The sequence below is a fragment of the Canis lupus genome, chromosome 13, assembly GCF_048164855.1.
Source record: "Canis lupus baileyi chromosome 13, mCanLup2.hap1, whole genome shotgun sequence".
Taxonomy (NCBI): Eukaryota; Metazoa; Chordata; class Mammalia; order Carnivora; family Canidae; genus Canis; species Canis lupus.
In genome coordinates this window covers 42,050,662-42,071,014 of record NC_132850.1, presented here as the reverse complement: position 1 = coordinate 42,071,014, position 20,353 = coordinate 42,050,662, and the positions used below count along the sequence as shown (strand labels likewise).

The 20,353-nt window shown below is 53.2% G+C and overlaps 1 protein-coding gene across 5 annotated transcripts in view; it reads right to left on the bottom strand.

The window, feature by feature from the left end:
• Nucleotides 1-1,721: 1,721 nt before the first annotated feature.
• The window catches only part of DRAM1 (DNA damage regulated autophagy modulator 1), a 47,717-nt gene continuing 29,085 nt past the window's right edge, over nucleotides 1,722-20,353 (bottom strand). Inside the window, exons 6-7 of one of the 5 annotated variants that reach the window (XM_072773350.1) lie at nucleotides 17,177-17,355; nucleotides 14,390-16,506 (exon numbers count right to left, since the gene is read on the bottom strand). In XM_072773350.1, coding sequence (XP_072629451.1) covers nucleotides 17,182-17,355 — 174 coding nt within the window. In that variant the 3' untranslated portion in view covers nucleotides 14,390-16,506; nucleotides 17,177-17,181. Of the gene's footprint in view, nucleotides 4,530-14,389; nucleotides 16,507-17,176; nucleotides 17,356-19,609; nucleotides 20,300-20,353 lie in introns of those variants that run through there. The other 4 variants (XM_072773351.1, XM_072773354.1, XM_072773349.1 and 1 more) reach the window with 4 other exon arrangements.

The following is a 20,353-nucleotide window of genomic DNA, read 5'->3' as shown; positions in this document are numbered from 1 at the left end:
ATACACATTTGCTTCATTCTTTTCTCGTGAATCTTGTCCTCTTCTGTGACTTTATGATCCCATACTTCCTGGAATTCTTGGGCACTAGAAATTTTCCAAAGAGATTCAACTGCTTAATTAGCTGCCCAGCAGTAGAGCCAGAGTAGAAGTCAGACCAGCCTGGCCTGGCCAGCCCAGCCGCACCCCCATGCCACTTTGTTCCCTGTTCTCCTAGGGCCACGGTGGGATTGTCACAAATGGACAATGCTCTATGGTGCATGGATGCTCCACAGAGCTTGGGGAATCCACGGGCACAAGGCCCTGGCTCCTCGGCAAGCCGCCTGTGGATGTGGGCGTCCGAGGTCTCCTAAATGGTCAAGACTGGGACCTGACCAGGGGCCTCAGGAAGGGCAGGCTCCAGGAGGGAAGTGCCAGGGAAGGATGAGGTGGGCCGGAGGCTGAGGACTCTCGGATGTGGACAGAGTGTCCTGTGCCAGGTGGCTGTCTCACCCTCCGCCCTCGTCCATGGGCTGTCCTCCCCAGTCGGGTGTGTACTTTCCCTTGAAGAAAAGGTCTTGTAGGTCTATATCAAGTCTCCTTCCTAGGTTGGGGCTCCCTGTAGGGCAGCGGGAGGGTGTGGGGAGTCAGTGAAGGAGGGGGACAAGTGACGGTGTCATCCTGGAACAGGCCGCCCTGCTCTGTGTCTGCCCGGACGGGAGCCTACAGGCCCCTCAGGCCTCACAGGAAGATGACAGCAGCGGGTGGGGACGAGCCATGAGCCTCCACTGTGCCACATCATTGTGGCATTGCTCACTGGGTGAGCCTTCTGCCCAAAGGTCACAGAAAAAGTATGAATTAAAAGAGAATCTACAGCCTAACACAGTTTATTCTTTTCTCCACCTATGTAATTTTTTTTTATTTTAAAATAAGAGACTTGATGAGGAATTCCTTGTTTGCCTCTGAGACCCTGTGTTTCATCCAGTAACTTCCACTGTCAAGTGAGCTGCCCCACAGTGAGCACAAGCCTGATGAGCAGCTGACAGGACCTGCCTTATAGAATCTGTGTCTGTAGACCATGGGCGCTCGGTGCTGTCTGTCCTGATACACTCCAGCTCTTCCTCCAGGGGGAGAGACAGAGACAGGGACAAAGACAGGGTCAGGGACTGAGACAGGGGCAGGGAGAGACAGATACAGGGACAGGGACAGGAAGAGGGATAGGAATAGGGAGGGAGACAAGGACAGAGATAGAGACAGGGACACAGACAGGGACAGAGATAGGGAAAGGGACAGAGACAGGGACAGGGAGAGGGATAGGGTCAGGGAGAGAGACAGGGACAGAGACAGAGACAGGGACAGGGAGAGAGATAGGGACAGGGACAGAGACAGGGACTGAGACAGATACAGGGACAGGGAGAGGGATAGGGACAGGTATAGAGACAGGGACAGGGATAGATACAGGAACAGAGACAGAGACAGGGACAGGGACAGAGACAGAAAGACCCCAAGGGAGAGGGGCTGGCTCTCAGTACTTTCCATTCAGCTGGAGGTAGGATTAGGCAACTGTATACCGCACTTGGCCATTTCCCAGGTGTTGGTGGACAGGGGCCAGTAGCGCAGTCCACCAGTGCCCCCTGTTGCCCATGTCAGAAAAATCACGGAGCAGCCCGAACCCCTAAACCCGCTCTAGGTTATCTCAACAGCCTTTCAATTTTTCTGACGAAGAAACCTCAAAAACCTGAAACTATAATTCCACCTTTTTATTTCACTGAGGGCAGTTTATGTCAATTACATTATTACTTTTGTTTTGTTTTGTTTTTTAAAAGATTTTATTTATTTATTCGTGAGAGACACACAGAGAGGCAGAGACACAGGCAGAGGGAGAAGCAGGCTTCCTGCGGGGAACCCGATGTGGGACTCGATCCCGGGACTCCAGGACCCCGCCCTGGGCCACGAAGGCAGACACTAAACCGCTGAGCCACTCAGGGATCCCCACATTATTATTTTAGAGACTTAGACGACGTTAGGAAGGATCTTTAGATAACATTTGGCCAACTGGTTTATTTGTTTGTTTTACCTAAGGGTATCAGTTCTGAGGGCTATTGGCCACTATTGTGTGAAATCAAAGAGGGTCAGGAAATGCAGAGTTCAACATCAGGTGAACTCTAAGTAAGCAGGCTCTTCTCTGCTGGCCGGCCAGTCCTTTACTGCGGATGGTGTCCCCCTGGGGAAATGCAGTTGCCCATTAGCACGGGACCTATATGGATTTCCTATAGGGCCCACACTCCAGGAAACACACATGGATGGTGCCAAGTGAGTCTAAATGAATTATTCTACACACTTGGAAACTGAGTCCTTGGGAGGGGCCAGCAACGGAGTGGTGGCAGAGCCACCATGGGGACCCGCTGAGAGGGAGGCTCTCGAGCTTCCATGCCTGCGTCTTCACCAGGGCGCCCCTCTCCCTACAGGTGACTGTTCCCATTTCTGTCTGCATAAAGGGTGTCTGACGGTGGAAGGGGGAATGGCCCTGCCCTCAGCCAAGGGCACTGGGGAAGTGAAGTAGGCTCCGTTCAAGGATGCTCCAACTCTTTGTAGAGAATTTGTTTCTGGAATTTTCTATTCAATTCCTGTCTCTTGTGAAGAACTTTATTGTCTTATATAAAACTCCTATATTCCAAGACACCCCTTCTAGTCAACAAGTACTTATGCACACAGCTGTGTGCTAGTGGGATGCTGCAGAGCAGGGCAACGTAATACACCACACCAAGAACAAAGGTTTGGAAATCAGGTTCTGTGCTGCCATATTCTGGCTGTGTACATTTGGACAAGCTACTCATTATCTTTAAGACTCACAATATGGAAACAATCTAAGTGTCCATCAACACATGAATGGCCTAAGAAACCGTATACACACACACACACACACACACACACACACACACACAGTACCTCAGTTGGAGAAAGGAAAAAGGCATAACCAAAAACTTTAAATAACAATAAGGAAATGGAACAGAGATAGACTAGGTTTCGTGCCACCTACCAACACCAGTGGGCCTTCACTGGCTGCCTCAGAGTCTATGTTGGGGGGAATTCTGAAGTTCTTGCCAGCCTTGCAGGGAAGGAGCACCAATGTCAACTAGTGATGCTTTTGATGAGAAGGGGGGCATGGACATGAGGTTATACTTGCCATTATTAGAATAAACGATAAAATATCACAAGTGGCAGATTATATGGAACAGCCACTTCCAGGGGAGATGGGAGAACTGCACTTGGGGGGTGGGCTTGGTATAAATGGAAGGAGATGAAGGAAAGCAGGAAGATGTAGCTGGCACCAGGAGCTTTCTGAGAAAATGTGCTAAGGATAAAATGCACATGGCCCCGTGGGTGGCAATAAGCAGACCAGCCTGTCTAGAGAAAGGTCTCATGCTACAGATTAGCTCTACAAATATGGCAACCAGATACTGAGCCAGGGATCCAACATCAAATAAGCTGCCCCATTGTTCCCATAAATTTCCCTCAGATGCACTGGGACATGTGCCTAAATTTGAAGCTCAGAAAATGTGGACACCAGGACATCTCTAGTACCATTTTGTCTATCAGGGAGCTACTCAAAGACTCCTCCCTTTGCTCATGAGGACCATCCTTTCATGTTCAGTTCATGGCTGAGGCTCAAAACCCATCACTCCATGTGCACTTTACAAACGTCTTCCATCATGTATAGCTGGCACTGACGCCCCAGGCCTCTGGGGTTCTCAATCGATACACATACAGGTTAAAAAGTCTCTGAAAATGAAAAATGAATAATTAACTTACCAGAAACTGTAGCTGCCATGTATACCATGCGCCTCCTCTATGCTCAGCACTATGCTACCTCTGGGGTGGGGGGGGTTGGGAGGGATGGGAGGTATCAAAGAGATATTTTTTATTTTTATTTTTATTTTTTTTGAGATATTTTTTAAAACCACAAATAAGAATGGGAAGTTTTGAAAAATTCCTGTTTGTAAAATTTCATAATTTGGCCTAGTGCAATTTTATTCATCCATTCCTTTTTATGGAGTGTCTACCACTAAGCAGGGACTTCTGTCTTAGTTAGGACTTCTGTGGTTACCAGTGACAGACCTAACTCAAACTCATTTAAGCAAAGTTCAGGGTTATTGTAAAGGATAATGTGATGTCTGTGAAACCCAAAGATAGGAATGTGCCCAGGGCATGAGAACAATGGAAACCAGGAACTCAAACCACCAAGGTTCTTCTTTCTTCCTCTGGTCTTTGCACTTTATTCACTCTCTCCATTAGCTTCATTCTTCATTCCAGCTACTGATCAGCTTTCTTCATGGGGATCCCATGGAAAAACATGGAGGCCAATAGCTCCCTCACTTAACAGTACATTTAATAGCTTTGGTCACTACAGAAAACAAAACAACACACAAAAAAAACCAAAAACCTATGTTCATATTCTTTCTGGTTCCAAGTTGATAAGTCCCAGGGAGGGGTTCACTGAAGCAGCTGGAGTCAGGTAAACTCCAGAGAGTCAGGAAACAACATGGCAGGTCCTGTGGGAACCACAAAGATGGGGATAAGGGAGAGGAAGCTTCTGGAAGAAGAGGGGTGGGGTGAGGTGCTGGGCAAACAAAGCAGGAAACACCTGTGACACCTTCTTTGATGAATTTTTCACGCCAAGTCCACATAGCTGTCAATCAACTCCATCCACGTCATAAGCACCTACTTACCCCCTTGCTGAGTATCTGCTCCATGCCAGATGCTGTGCTAGATTTTAAGGATGAAAAGATGGCCTTGATGCCTCTCAAGAGTGCTAGGTGTTCGGAGAATAGATTAGGTTTTGGACTACTCTAGGGGCTCCCTGTATAACTAAGGAGAGAAGACGGTGTATTTGGAAAACAACCAAGTGTCAAGCTGTGCGCTATGGATGATAAAAATAAAGGAAGGTAAGTGGGGTCAGGGAAGCCTGGATGGTGCGGGGGAGGCGGCTTGGAGAGAGGGATACTTCTGATACGTCTGCAGGGTCTTTAAAGGGTGAGGAAGATTTTGTTTGTGGCTTCATGTGATTCCAGTGCAGGATTTTCACAACATCAGACTAAGTGAGGCCCTCTGCTCATGGCTGTGCACATCTGGAGGCCTTCTGGAATGCAGCCATCCACAGTGGCCCAGTTCCTCTCTCACAGATGGGACTACCACCCATAGCTTTTTTGATAACCTTGTTTTTTTTTTTTATTGCCATGGCTCATTGGATCAAAGCCTCAGAGTTTGATGCAAGTTCAGAATAATTCAAGGCTTAACTCATCTTTCGGTGCTTGGGGAGCTGCACAAGCAACATCTGGTATGGCCTGCAGAGGGATTCTTCACCCAAAGAGTCTCAGATTTCAACATGTGAGCCATCCTGCTGAATAACATCATAGACGGGAAACAGCACTCAGAGACCTCATCTTGTTACAAGAGCTCAGTGTAACACCCCGTGGTCATGTTTTGCACACAATTATAATAAATGGCACAAATTGTAGTAGGTTCTTTATCATCTCATTTCTTGCCAAAGGGACTGAATTCCATATCAATAGGGTTGAAATTCCCTTGTGGATTTCTTCTGGGACCAATCCACAACCCATCCCAGCACCATTACTAACTCCCTTCCTGTGCATGGACTAGCCCATAGGCTCACAGTTTAATGTTGTCACGGGGAAGCTCTCGGCCATTCCTTTGGTTAAATACCATCTGTCACCTCCCTATCTTCCTGGGTTGGGACCATTCCTTACCTCTTGGTAAATCCTATTTTGGAAATCCCTGGCTCCGCCCTCTGTAGCCCATGCGGTAGTCCCACCACTCCTAGAGTTCTCTTCAAGGTTTTACCAGGTTCTTAAAGGTGAGATACTATAATAACTAACAGTTGCGTCGTTATGTGCCAGGGATGGATTATTACAGAGGCGCTGTTATCATTACCCATGACTCACCAGCAAGAAAAATGAGGCTCAGAGTTCCAGCAAATTGCCCAAGTACAAGATATGAACCCACATCTGTCTCATTTCCAAGACTGTGTTCTTCTTAAGAGATAAACATAGGAACCCAAGTATGCGGTAATGGGAGTCTCTCGCGTGGATCCCTACTCCCAGGCTGAGGAGGGCAAAGGAAAGAAGAAAACACAGAGCATGACCCTGAATTCAAAGAATTCTGAGGCACAGTGAATTATGTCTAAAGCCAGAAAGGGTTGGTGAATATCGAGAGCGCTGGCATGAAAAGGGTCACTGGCACGTTTTCAAGAAACGCTTCAATAGTGTGATGGACCTGGAGGAGGCTGAGAGCGGGCAGAATGATATGGACTGCACATAAAAGGAAGGGGCCACCAACAGGTGGTGGGATAGAGTGGGGCGTTGGGCCGTACCTACTAAACTTGGACCCCGGGGGTGGAGCCCAGGAACTATTTTAACACACTGTCTGTGTGATCCCAGCACACGCTCAAGTTGTGACCCACCGCTCGGGCAGTTTCTCAGCCTTGGCTGCACATTGGGATCCCCTGGATTCATGGTGGTCCTGCCCTGTTCCCAGGCAGTGGATTTGACAACGCACTCCAGCTGATCCTAATGTGCAGCCAGAGTTGAGGAACCCTCGCCCAGTCCAAGTGCAGAGGGAAGGGGTCATCCCAGCTGCCTCACAGAGCTCAGGTATCCCAGGCATTAGCTTAAGAACATGCTTTTCAAGGCCTTTCAAGGGCAGAAAGACAACGCAACAAGCCCACAGTGCTTCACAGGCATTGCCTCAGTGGCTCCTCATGACCTGTCCATGAGGCACCATCACTAGTTCCATTTTATAAATGACGACACTGAGTTCCCAAAAAAGTACCTGATTTGCCAGCCGTGTCATGGCAAGAGTATGGCACAGCTAGGACTATATAATTAAGTCTTCTTTGCCTCCAAAGTACTCTCTCTTTTTTTTTAATTGCGATAAACACACATGGCACAAAAGTTGCCACATTTACCTTTTGCAGGCATACAATTCAGTGGCACTGGGTGGAGTGGTATGATGTCATACCCCTATCACCACCTTCCACTTCCAGAACTTTTTCATCTTTTCAGATGCAAAGTCTGGAAAACTGTGTGGAGGTTCCTCAAAGAGTTAAAAATAGACCTGCCCTACGACCCAGCAATTGCACTGCTGGGGATTTACCCCAAAGATACAGATGCAATGAAACGCCAGGACACCTGCACCCCGATGTTTATAGCAGCAATGTCCACAATAGCCAAACTGTGGAAGGAGCCTCGGTGTCCATCGAAAGATGATGGATAAAGAAGATGTGGTTTATGTATACAATGGAATATTACTCAGCCATTAGAAACGACAAATACCCACCATTTGCTTCAACGTGGATGGAACTGGAGTGTATTATGCTGAGTGAAGTAAGTCAATCGGAGAAGGACAAACATTGTATGTTCTCATTCATTTGGGGAATATAAATAATAGTGAAAGGGAATATAAGGGAAGGGAGAAGAAATGTGTGGGAGATATCAGAAAGGGAGACAGAACATAAAGACTCCTAACTCGGGGAAATGAACTAGGGGTGGTGGAAGGGGAGGAGGGCAGGGGGTGGGGGTGAATGGGTGACGGGCACTGAGGGAGGCACTTGACGGGATGAGCACTGGGTGTTATTCTGTATGTTGGTAAATTGAACACCAATAAAAAATAAATTTATTATAAAAAAAAGAAAGTCTGTACCAAGTAAACAGTAACTCCCCATTCTCCTCTCCCTCCAGCTCCTGGTAACCACCATTCTGCTGTCCCCACGAATCGAAGTATTTCTTCTAAACCACCATGTTTCTAGAGGGGCTCAAAGGAGAATCAGAGGGACTGAAATTGGTCAGTTTGGCTCCCACCTGCAACCTGGGTTCTCAAACTCCTGACCAGCTTGTAATCCCCTCCGAACAGCACATCCCTCTTGCCTCTCTGCCACACGCAGGCAAATCCCTCCCCTGGGTGCTTTTCCCACCTTGCCTTTGTTTAGCACACCATCTCCCCCTCCGTGTCCCCCTCCTGGCCTGGGCCTGAACCAGGTGCTTCAGGGACCCCACAGACCAGACCTCGCAGACTAGCATGTATTCTGATCACTCTGGCATTTTGGCACAACATACGTTTGGATTTAGTGGGTTTGGGGCAGGGCCCGAAGTCAGGCTTCGGGGTGATGCTCGTGCACCGGTCTCCGAAGCTCATGTGGAGGGATGAGATCCAAGAGCGCCGTGCTTTGCTGCTGCCTGCTTTAGCGTAGTGTCGCCGCGGCTGTTCCTCCACCCACTGCAAATACCCGCAAACAGAAACCTGTCTTATGTACTATTATGTTCCAGAGGCTGGCATTGTGCCAGGCCACAGTAAGTCTCAAGAAACCCTGGCAAATGGGTAAATAAGTGAACATGCTAGAAAAATTAAAAGGAGCCAGATCTATAAAGAACCTCACAGGCCAATCTAAGGAATTTGAAATGTACCCTAAAGCTATGGGGGAGCCGCTGAAGGATTTTAAAAGGGGGATACATCAGATGTGTATGTGCAACGTCTGCTAAAGGCCCAAGACAGAAATCAAGGAAATAGTGAACTACTGCACTAGTCCAAGCAAGTGATCATGAAGGCCTGCACCAAGGTGGCGATGGAGGCAGTGGAGACAAGGAAGAAGATTGAAGACCATGGAAATGGGTTGACCCCACCTTCAGGGGTCAGGCACATCCAGTTCATTCTAGGTACACTGACCAAGAGTGTCCCTCTCATGCTCCAAAATGCCCTGGTTTAGGTGAACTACCTGCTCACCATGTAGCCAGGAGATCCAGTTAATGGGACATGGGGTGGCGTGGGGTGGGTGGCAGAGGGAGCAGCCCAGGACTCGGCTCTCGGGTTTCTGCCCTTGGCAATGCAGAGGGTGTTAACACCGCTTGCCACCCTAGGCAGTCCAGGAGGACAGGCAGCGGGAGAAGCGTCTCCTTAAAAATACTTGAGTCACAGAGCGAGTCACTGAAGCGTGGTAAGTGTGGAGCCATCCAGCACAGTGAGAGTTACACAGGAGACACACAATGGGCTGAAATTTTGGGGACGCCCATCAAAAGTGTTCCCACATGGAGAACATCCTTCCTTCTGAATTGTTAGTGTCAGAACAGTTTGTTGGGAAGCTGCCCCCATCTGCCCTTCAGACCAGTGGCAGGTGGGAGGAGGTCCCCCTCCATGGTCAGGTAATTCCAGGTCCTCTTTCTCCCCATTTTCTTTCCTCCAAGTCACCACTGTGTCTGCTCTCACCAGCCCGCGGGTCTTTAGGATTCACTGGGTCACCGTGACCATGGTCATTTACTCAGTCAAAACAGCGATGTACCCCAGGAAGGCCGACCGACGCAGTCAGAAGAATACATTCTCTGGTTCAGCCTGAGCCAAAGTCCAGGGAACACAGAAATGTCCCACTGCATTTATAAGCCACATGACCTAACTTCCTCCCTGACCTCTGGTCACACATGCCAACCCCTCGGCTTTCTCCTCCTCCCCCAAAATGTCAACGAGTAGGTAATTATTCAATAAAGCTCAGAACATACCTTTGCTTCTTCTCTTGGCCAGAGAAACCTGGGATTTTCCCAGTTTCGATTTCAAGGTGGCTCTTGCTTCAGGGTTCCAAGTGCAGTGACGCAGAAGAACAACCTCACCTGCTGGAGCCCTGGAGGGAACTTCCAGACAAAATAGTGGCTTTTTGGGTATTAAGAGGAAATGACAGACTGGACTGCGCTCCATATTCACTTCAGTACATGCGTTAAGGGCTAGGGTAGCAGCTGCCAGCTGATAGGCCAACTCTAAAGGCCTCAGTCTTTGCCTTAAATCAGATGTCTTGGGCAGTACCTGGGACTTGCCACCCTGGGCCGATGTGTGCACAAGGAGAGTTCAAGGAGGCCAGGTTTGTCTTCCAGGCGTTCCTGTCACTGGTGCTAAGATCAGCCCGGTGGGCCAGACCTGGAACCCAGGGCACCCAGGCCTGAGACCGTCGCTGCTTCCTGCTGCTGTGGGGACTGGAGGACTCTCTTGGGTGCTCAAGTCAGACCCCAACCCCAGTGTCCGACAAGTGGGACCACTAAGGACTTCTTTTCCCAGCCTGACGGAAGCCCCTGGATCCCACCATGATTTCTTCCTTGGGAAGTAGAGCAATGATTCCAAACAGAAGACCACCCCAAGTCTACATTATGGCACCAATCAGAAGCAAAAGATACGAAGATTTCAAAGTTCTAAGAAAATACACCTTCCCACCACCAGAGCCTTAATCATCCTGAAAGCCCCTTCATAAACCCCACAGTCCAAGGGAATCCTTGGCCATTTCCATCCTCCTCTAGGATTGTGGACATGTGCAGAAGAGCTCATTTCACACTCCCACCAAAAACTGGAGATGGCCTGCAAGTCTCCCTGCCCATGTTTCTACTTCTGATTCTAGTGCCCTAGCCCCTGCCTCACCCCCTGCCTCCCAAGGCTTATACACATAGTTCAACTGGGATCCACCCTTTCAAAGCAACTCAGACATTTGATACATTTTTCTGAACTCTCCAGTTGAGAGTTTTGATTCCTCCAGGCAGTGGGTATTATATGACTGGAAAAGCTGACAAATTCACTCAGAATCACATGATGATGGTTGATGATCACGTTGTCCTGATGGAAAAGGTTGACTTCGGAGTTACAGCCCGGGGTTGGGTCCTAACTCCATTGCTTGGTACCCAGTGACAACCTAACTGCAATAATATCCTCAGTAGTAAAATGGGGCCGACTGGGGCCCAGTTCCTGGCTCTCAGCACCTTCTGTGTGGTCAGATACTCAGCCAGTGTCAGCGGAATCTGAGTGATAGCAGGCGGGCGAAACGGGTCCCTAGTGGGTAAGCAGCAGTCCCTAAGGCCAGGTACTAAGAACAGTCACGCACTCTCCAGGTAGGTAATTCCAAGTAAGATTCTCTTTTTCAAAATGACAAATGGGCTTTTAGGACAGTGACATTTGGTGGATGGTGCTACCATAGTAGACACATGCACCTATGCCTTTGTCCAGACTCCCAGAATGCACCCCCAGAGTGAAGCCCATGCAAACCATGACTGGGGTGATGATGAAGTACTGCTGTAGGTCCATCGTTGTAGAAGGTTGGGGGGGGGAGGGGGGGCCATGCGCCTGGAGTGGAGCACTGTACTTTCTGCTCAATTTTGCTGTGAACCTAACCTTCTCTAAAAAGTGAAGTTTATGGGGATCCCTGGGTGGCGCAGCGGTTTGGCGCCTGCCTTTGGCCCAGGGCGCGATCCTGGAGACCCGGGATCGATTCCCACGTCGGGCTCCCGGTGCATGGAGCCTGCTTCTCCCTCTGCCTGTGTCTCTGCCTCTCTCTCTCTCTCTGTGACTATCATAAATAAATAAAAAATTTAAAAAAAAAGTGAAGTTTATGAATTTTTTAAATGGCATAAAAGATACATCTAAGCAAAATTAAAGCCTATTATTTCCAAATAAGTTTGTTTAAAGTTTCTCAAAGCTGGAATTTCCTCCCTCCCTGTCTCTTCCCTGCATTGCTGGTGTCCCCCACTCACTGAGCCACCGGCTAAGGGAGGGCTGGGGCCATCTGAGTTGCCCCTGGTGTTTGTTGTCTTGGGTCAGTTTGCCTGGGCGGGGCAGGGGTGTTGAGGTTGGTGACCAAGGACCACAAGAGTACTAGGCCCTCAAGAAAGTGCAGACGAAGCTGGTGGCCCCTCAAAGAGACACGGAGAGGAGGAAGTGGCTAGAAAGGACTGGATCAGACGAGGTGAGGACAAAGGGGCCACATCACAGGGAAAACCTGAGTGAGACACAGAGGCTTCCGACCCCTGAAGGAGAAGAGCCGGAGCAGGAGCGGGAGGCGGGGGCCGGGGCGGGATGGGGGAGCTCTGCCGCGAGCGGGGGGCACCCAGGGCCCCAGGAGGACGCACGGGGAGCACGGGGGCGCTGGCAGGGCTCACCAGGATGCCCACGGGCGCCAGTCGGCACACGAGACCCGCCAGGTGAACCGAGGGTGGCCCCCAGGTTGGGGGAGCTGGTGGCCAGGGAGGGTCGCCGACGGGAAGGAGCGAGTACACCTGTTCAGAGTAGAGGGCAGGGTGACAGGACTTGTCAGGTCGCAGCCGTAGCCGCTCATCCCCGCGTCACCGCCACGGGAACTGCTCCCAGAGCCCCTGCTCGGGGCGCGGTGAGGCCCAGGGCCACCCACGAGGCGGGGACCGCCGCAGGATCCAGCCGGGGGGCTGCGCAGGGAACGGGGGCAGCGGGACACCGCGCGGGCAGGTGCTGACGCGGAGGCGCCCCCAGGACGCACCACCTGGTCCCAGGGAAGCCCAAGGCCGTCCTGGGGGGGGGGGGGGCGTGTGGGGAAGAAGGCAAAAGGACATGTTTAACTGTGTTTCTGCTCGCATTTGCATGAGAAGCGGGCGTCTGCGGAGGGAGGCACGTCCTGAGTGCGCGTGGGTCAAGGAGGAGCGCGGAGGCTTTGCGCCAAGGACCTTTCTAGACAAGTTTGATTTTTGAACCCCATGAACACGCTCACTGATTCAAGAACTTTAGAGTAAGAACAAATGGTCTGGAGAGTAAACGCTGTGAGTGGGAGCGGGCGAATCCCCACTTATCTAGAAATTCCCTCCCGGTCCTGGCAGGGGGGAGGTGGGGGAGATGGGGGGAGGCGGGGGGAGGCAGGGTAACAGCCGTATTTGCCTTTTGGGGAAACCTGGGTGACACTTATGAGGCAGGGCTCCCAGGGGTGTGCCTCTGAAACCCTCCCCGACCCCATCAAAGGTAAGCCAGGTGTGTGCAGGGCATGGGGGTGCAGCTGGCTCTGGGGAGCGGGGTACAGAGGGAGCTCCCGGCTGAGGGACCGCGGGCTGGGCACACCCGGCACCCCGGCTCTGAGCACACAGCTGGGGGCTCCGCCCGCCTCTTCTAAGCATTGGCTTTGGAGGTCAGCGCCACCCCCGCCCATGGGGTCTGGCACTCTGCCACCCTTCCTTTTAGAAGATAAGTCCCCTGGGGGCGGCAGCGGAGTCCACGGCTGCCCCTCCAGACCCCGAGGCTGTGGCTGCGCCCTCTTATGCAACCGACAGGACGCAAATGCATGACAGCCTGGCCTCGAGAATGCGGGGCGTTCAGAGCCAGACCAAGAGTATGTGTGTGGGGAGACGCCGGGCCTGCCAGCCTGCCAGGCCCAGGGAGCCGGCGACAGGGGGCGACCACTGACCTCCCCCGCAGTCGGCCTTCCTCATTCCAGGGCCTACACACCAGACCAGCGCGTCTCCAGCTGAGCAAAAAGTGGGAACGTGGGACAGTGCCACATGCGAGGGATGTCAGGAAACCCAAACACAGCACAACACTGATGTACTTAATTTGGCTTATGAAATGCAGTTTCTGTGGAATTCTGTTAGTGTTTAAAAAGAGAGAGAGAGAGAAGAAAAAGAAAGAAAAAGAAAGAAAGAAAGAAAGAAAGAAAGAAAGAAAGAAAGAAAGAAAGAAAGAAAGAAAGACCCACTTGATCAGCAATCAGGAGAACTCGAGTCCCCCGAGCCCGCCCCAGCCCACAGCACACCCCGCGGTTCCTCCCCCGCACCAGGTGGTAGTACCTGCCCCACCACCGCCGGGGCTCAGACCGGACACAGCCGCCCGGGGAAGCGGGACCCTGGAGGCACCTACGCGGCTGCGTCCTCCTCACCCGAGGGGGCCGTGGGCCAGCGTGATCCGGTGCCCCGGGTGGCACAGGTCGGCGGGGTCGGCGCCCTGCTCCCAGTCCCGTTGTCTCAGGAACAACTTTCGACAGCCGTCAGCCCAGCACTTTGGACCGTGTTGACCCTCCCTCCCCCCGAGGGCGGCAGGTGACACAGGGCACCCTACCTCCCTGACTCCCGGGGTGGGGCGGTTTGGACCTGTGAACCGAGCCAGCCGGAGACAATGAGCTTCCCCTCCCGGGCCAATGTCCCAGCCGAGGGGCGAGACCCCCTTTCCTGGACAGGTTGTAGCCCTCAGGCTTCTAGAAGCCATCTCAGCCCCCCCAGGGGCAAACCTGCCTGAGGAGGAGGCCAACAGGGGGAAAGTAGAGCCTGGAGAACGACAGGCGCTGGGGCCCCGTTTGGGCTCAGCCGCCCCCGCAGCCGCCCCACCGCCGCCCGGGTTAGTGGCTCAGAAGGCGCCCCCTCCTCCCTGCCGTGGAGCTGCATATGGGGCGCCTGCAGCTCCAAGGGCGGAGCCGGATGCCAATTCCTGATACGAATGGTTGAGTCTCCGCAGAAACAGACCACAGTGCCCACATGCGAGGCTACACGAACTAAAGACAGAGGGGTTCAAGGCGCCCTGTACGGGTCCCAGCTGCACACACTTCACAGTGGGGCCTCGTCCACAGGTCGTGACCGCACCGAGACAAGAATTGCTAAAACACAGAAATATTCCATTTTATTTTACTCTTTCCCCGTGAGGCCCAAGGAGAAGCAAATGCATGGAACCGAGCAATGACACGGACGCGCGGATCGGAGCAGCTTTGGAGGTTCACGGAGTCAGCAGAGTGGCGCGACCGAGGGACTGGGGCGTCCTCAGCCTGTCAAGCCAGGGGCACCGCCGTGCGGAGCCCGTCGAAGGATTCCAGGCTGGAGAGACCTGTCGCCGAGCGGGGGAGCCCGAGCGTGCAATGTCCACGGTGCACAAAGCACAACAGTGAGAGCGATGAGGTCACACACACTACACATCGTCGCCACCCGCGGAGCCAGTGTGAACCTCCGGCCGCAGTCCTGCAGCGCCCCTCGCCCCTCCTTCCTCCGCTCACGCAGGCGTCCATGCATTCAGCACCCATGTGCACCCGGAGGCACCCCGGTGAACGCCGGGGTACGAAGGTGACAATTACGACCCATACTGCACCCTCAAGGAGCCCCCGGGCCCTGCCGCAGCGGTGCGGGAAAGAAGTACGATGGGGCCTGCCGTGAAGTGCGGGTACGGAGGGTCCGTGTGACAGGAGACGGCGCGTGCAGTCCCCCTCCCGTGGTTGCATGGCGGGAACGTGCCATCCCGCATCTTCGCCGTAAGGAGGCTATTGGTTCGCTGTCATCGCCAGTGTGGCTGGGGCCGCAGGCTGAGCGTGCTACGGGCTTCCCGTCGCGGAGGCCGCGGGGCCCGCGGTGGGTCGGGCCGCGCGGGCTGCGACTGCTTCGTCCCGACAGCGCGATCCGCCGGCGGCGTCCGCTTCCCCGGCCCCTGGCGCAGGTCCTCAGGGGCCGGGGGCGGATCCGGGCTCTGCGGGGTCTTCGAAGGAAGGCCTCCTCTCCCGCCTGCACACTGCAGGCCCCTCGGTGCTCTGAAAGGCCTCCTCCCTGTGTCCCTTGCACCGTGGGCGGGAAGCACCGGCGGCCGGCGGAGGAGCCGCGAACGGCCGTGCGCGCCGCCTCCTCCCCGCCTCGGCCGACGCTCCTGTCCGCAGCTTCAGTGGCGTGAACGCGGTTCAAGACTGAGCGTGCTCCCGGACTCAGACCCGGCGATCACCGAATGCCGGCGACGGCAGGTGGTGGCGTCCCGCATGGCCTTTCTAACGCTTCCCGCAGAGTGGCTTTCGAGGAGGAGGTTGGGGCAGCCCGAGGCCTCGGCCCACACCCCGCCTTCCACAGGGGGTCCCTGGGATACTTCCCTCCTTGGCCACGACGACACGCAGCCCCCAGTGGGGTTTCCCTTGTCAGGGGGGTCCCCTCGCCTCATTGCTGTTACAGGCTTCTGGATTCTGGCCAGCCGAAGCCACCCGCCCCCCCTCCCCCGGGACCTGGCCCACTGCGGAGTGGCCCCTGGTAGCCGGGGCAACAGTTGCGGCTCCTTAGCAGGGAGGCCCGCGGGCCCGAGTCTAGAACCTGAGTTTTCTGGTTCGTTTAGAGCCGGTGTGTACAGAGAACCGGAGACTGAAAGGCATTTCGGTAGAAGCACCGTGCTGAGTCCGCTTAAAAATCAGAGTATCCTTGTTAGTGTTGATTTGTGAACTAAATCTTTATGATCATTAAAAATCAAGCTTCATAAATGTTCTCATGGTATAAAATCAGATGGTCCATTTTCTAAAAATAAAACGTAAAAAACAAATAGGCCCTGATTTAACTTGTTAGTGAACCCCTCAGTGTATTCCCGTGAATCACTCACACACAAAGAAAACACAAGACAGAATCTGTGCAAAAATAAGAGCTCTCCGTTTTCTGTAACGCCTTATCTCTTCTGTAATGAACTTGTTAAAGGTAAAAAAAAAGTGTCTACTTAGAAAATTATAAAAACATTGCTACAATGTCATAAATGCATTCTCTAGGAAAACATACCTTTGGAAATAGTACAACTATTGGGAATCCTTAAAGAAATTCAAGTCCTGGATGTACCTCAGGTACATTTCACTCAGGGCAACATTAACACCCTGTCTGTCCTCCCTACCACTTCCAGAAATTGTCTGCAACGCTCACTGACTGACATAGGATTCTTCTTTCTTCAAATGTCGTCATTGATCTCTGTGGATATCCTGAGGGTGACACCCTGTTAAAGACAGAAGAAAAAGGTTTCAGAGGAGGTGAAGTGGTGCCAGCCAAGGAACGTCCACCGGCAGTGCACCCGCCCTCCACAGATGACCTCACGGTGGGTTCTGCACACTCTAAGTTGGGTCTTAGAGAATTTTCTTGGCTTCTTATCTCCTGTTAGCTAAGAATTCACTTGTTTCGAAATGGAAGGTTTTTCTCTGTTGTCAAACTCTCTGCCTTGGGGAAGATTTTTTGACAACGGACTTTTGTTTGATAAAAGGACATATTTCCTATTATGTGGAACTAGTCAGCAGGGCCTCCTCAGAAAGCTAATAACCAGGGTCTGGGACTATGAGCATCCCATAGCAGAGGATGTATGAAAATTTCGCTGTTTGGGAGAGCTGGGGAAGATGTTTCCCTTATGGGGGGTGCCTGGGGGGCTCCACGAGTGAGCGTCTGCCTTTGGCTCAGGCTGTGACCCGGGGCTGCGTGGGGCCAAGTCCCAAATCTGGCTCCCCACAGGGAGCCTGCTTCTCCCTCTGCCTGTGTCTCTGCCTCTCTCTCTCTGTCTCTCATGAATAAATAAAATCTTTTTTAAAAGATGCTTCCCTTGTGGAATAAACTGAACTGTAATATTTACGTATTTTTTTTCCCAAACATAAGAGTAAAAGGAAAGATAGTGCTCTTACTTTTCTTAAGTGACAGAAATGTTCTCTGGAGTTCTCCTAACCCTAATTGTCAGCGGTTCATGACCGTTGAATCGGTAAACACCTACCTGGAAATCGTGGATGAATGTTAGGAAGTAGAATATAAAACCAAAGGCCACTGTCCACTCACAGATCGCACTCACCACATGATACACATAATCCTACAAACAACAGTAAGACACAGGATTTAGCCTAAATCCATCCACTGCAGGGTAGGTACCAAAATCAAGGGCTGGTCAGAACGGAGAGAAAGTGGTGGCTGAGGCCTTGGGAAAGCCAGTGAGCAAGGCCGGGGGCTGACCACCAGGGCACCTGCCCAGTGGAAGCACGAAGGCCCCCGGCCCGGGGTTGCGCAGGCCCCCGCCGGCACCGGGCTGCAGACCCGCTCTGCACACTCCAGGAAGGCAGAAGAGGAGCCGCTAGGCGGCTGAGGCGGGGAAGCCAATCCAGACTCCAGAGAAGAAAGAACCTTCGCTCAAGGCGTGACTAAGCATCCCAGAGCTGAGGTGCACACCTGGAAAACGTCTCCTGGGCATCCAGGCCTCATTAACTAGACACGGTGCTGGGCCGGGGGCGGGGGCGGGGGGGCCTTCTCCGCAGCCCCGGGGATGGTGGCGAGCGCTGCTCTGCTGCCCTGGGACCCAGACGCGGCGCAGAGCGAAAGCCAGGGGCGCAGGGACACGGTCAGGGTGCCCTGGGCGCGGGGGTGACACGGGAGGCCACGCGGGCAGCGGTCCCTCCTGCGGAGGCGGGAGCCTTCGTACCAACAACGGAAGTGACCGGGAACCCAGGCCTCAGCCGCTCAATCCCACTTTCACCAAACGGGCCGCTGTAAAAGATTAAGAAGAAAGCCTGCGAGTGCGTGTGCGTGGGCGTGGGCGTGGGCGAGACGCGATCTCTCCTGACTTTTACATGCGGTCAATTACTTTAAAAGCATCTTTAAACACCATCTGAAGGGCCCTCGGGGGCGCAGGCGGGCCGCGTCTGGACACGTCTAGATCCCAGCTCACGTCCTAGTCTCGGGTAGGAGCGTAAACCCCGTGCTGGGCTCCACACTGGGTGTGGAACCGACTTAAATGTAATAAAATAAACAATGTCTGAGTCAAAAGGACGCGTCTGCATCGTGCCTGGAGCCCACGGGCCAGGCTAGGCCGGCGGCGGCTTCCACCCGCCTTTGGTCCCAGGGCGGCCTGTCCCGCTCCCCTCCGCTCGGCCACAGGTTCCCGGGGAACGAACACCCGCGGGGCTGCGGGTTCTGCGGGGCGTCAGGTCCTCTGAGGCAGTTTCCAGCGGCGGAGATTTCGGGGAGGTGCAGGCGCCCGAACGCTCGCGGACCCCGCTTTGCTCCCGCTTGCTCGCCACCCACCCGTGCGTCCTCGTGCAGCCTGCGGCCGGCGTCGGGCCTCCGTGCGCGTCCACCGCCACCAGGAACGGAGGCGGGCACCGGAGCCGCGCGGCTGAGCGCAGGCTAGGAACCTCTCCGTGAGGCACGAAAGGGCCTGGGAACCGCGGGGTGCTGGGCCGCGCGGCGGAGGGCAGCCCCCGGCACCGCCCCGGGGCTGATTCGCGGTGCAAGGGCTCCCCCCGGCGGCGCCACCGCACGGCTCCTTCCCCGACGACCTGGCTCCTTGTCCCCAGCCCCTCCAGCCTCCCGCGGGCTCCTGCAGGCCCGGCACCCGCGGACCCTCCGCCTGGGACGGCAATGGCCCCGCTGCGCTCTCGGCACCCGCGCATGGCTCTTCCTCGCCCCACGGCACGGTTCCCGGGAGCTGCGGGCCCCACCATTCGCTGGATTCTCCGCCTGCCTGCGGGTGGCTGCAAACGCCAGCCTTTTACCCAAACTGCTTTTTGAAAAACATCCTTAAAAAAAGAAAAAAAGAAAAAGAAAAATATCCTTAACTCCCCTGTCACTTGAAACACGAGCTGCTGCTCTCACACACTAAGTCTGCTGGAGCATCTCGAGCAGGTGTGCCTGGAGCACCTCTGAGAGTCCCTGAGCACCTCTGCAGGAGTCCCTGGAGCACCTCGTGTAGGAGTCCCTGGAGCACCTCGTGCAGGAGTCCCTGGAGCACCTCTGCATCAGTCCCCCTCAATTCCAAACATTTGATCCAGGTGTTCTAAGGTTTGACTAGAAGTCCCGGTCAATCCACCCTACGCCTGGTGGCTCCCAGTGCCACGACAGACATTTCTCTTTATGTGTCACTCCCACCTCATATTCAACAATCCTACCACCAGATCCCCCCACCGGCCCTCATCGGGACCCTGCTTCTGTTCATGGGGCAGAGTCTCTGCTTCCCCCAACAGGACACTTGGAATTTCTCTTTGGTGCATGTCCTTCTGTTGTCATGTTTGTCACTTGCCAGTGCCCATTAAACATCTCCCCTTCTTATATCCACCTGAGGCTATCTTATTTTTTTTAAGTTTTAAATTTTAATTTCTGTATAGTTCACACACAGGCATATGCATTTCAGGAGTAGAATGTAGTAGTTCAGCACTTCCTTGTATCACTCCGCGCTCCTCCCAGTTAAGGGCCCTCTTAATCCCCTCTTGTTTCACCCCGCCCCCACTTTGAGAGCCAGCATTTTGTTCTCTGTAGTTGAGTCTGTTTCTTGGTTTGTCTCTCTCTCTTTTCCCCCTTGTCCATTTGTTTTGTTTATTAAATTCCATAGGAGTGAAATCAAGTTTTTTTTGTCTTCCTCTGACCTATGTGGCTTATCTCTAGCTCCAACCATGTTGCTGCAAATGGTTGGATGTCATCGTCTTTACGGCCGAGCAGCATGACACTGTGTATACACACCGCAGCCTTACCTGCTCACCTATGCAGGGGTCTGTGCTCCACTCCCTTGCCATGGCTCCTGGAAACCACGCTGCTCTACATGTACGGTTGCATGTAGCTCTTTGAATTAGTGCTTTTGTATTTTTTGACTACTCAGGCCTGTGATTACTGAATCATATGACAACTCTAGTTTTGACTCTTTGAGGAACCTCCGTACTGGTTTCCACAGTGACTGCACCAGTTTGCCTTTCCACCAACAGAGCACGAAGGTTCCATTCTCTTCACATCCTCACTGACACTTGTTGTTCCTTGTGTTGTTGTTTTAGCCACTGTGGTGGGGGGTGAGGTGGGAGCTCATGGTGGTTGGGATGTGATCTTCCTGA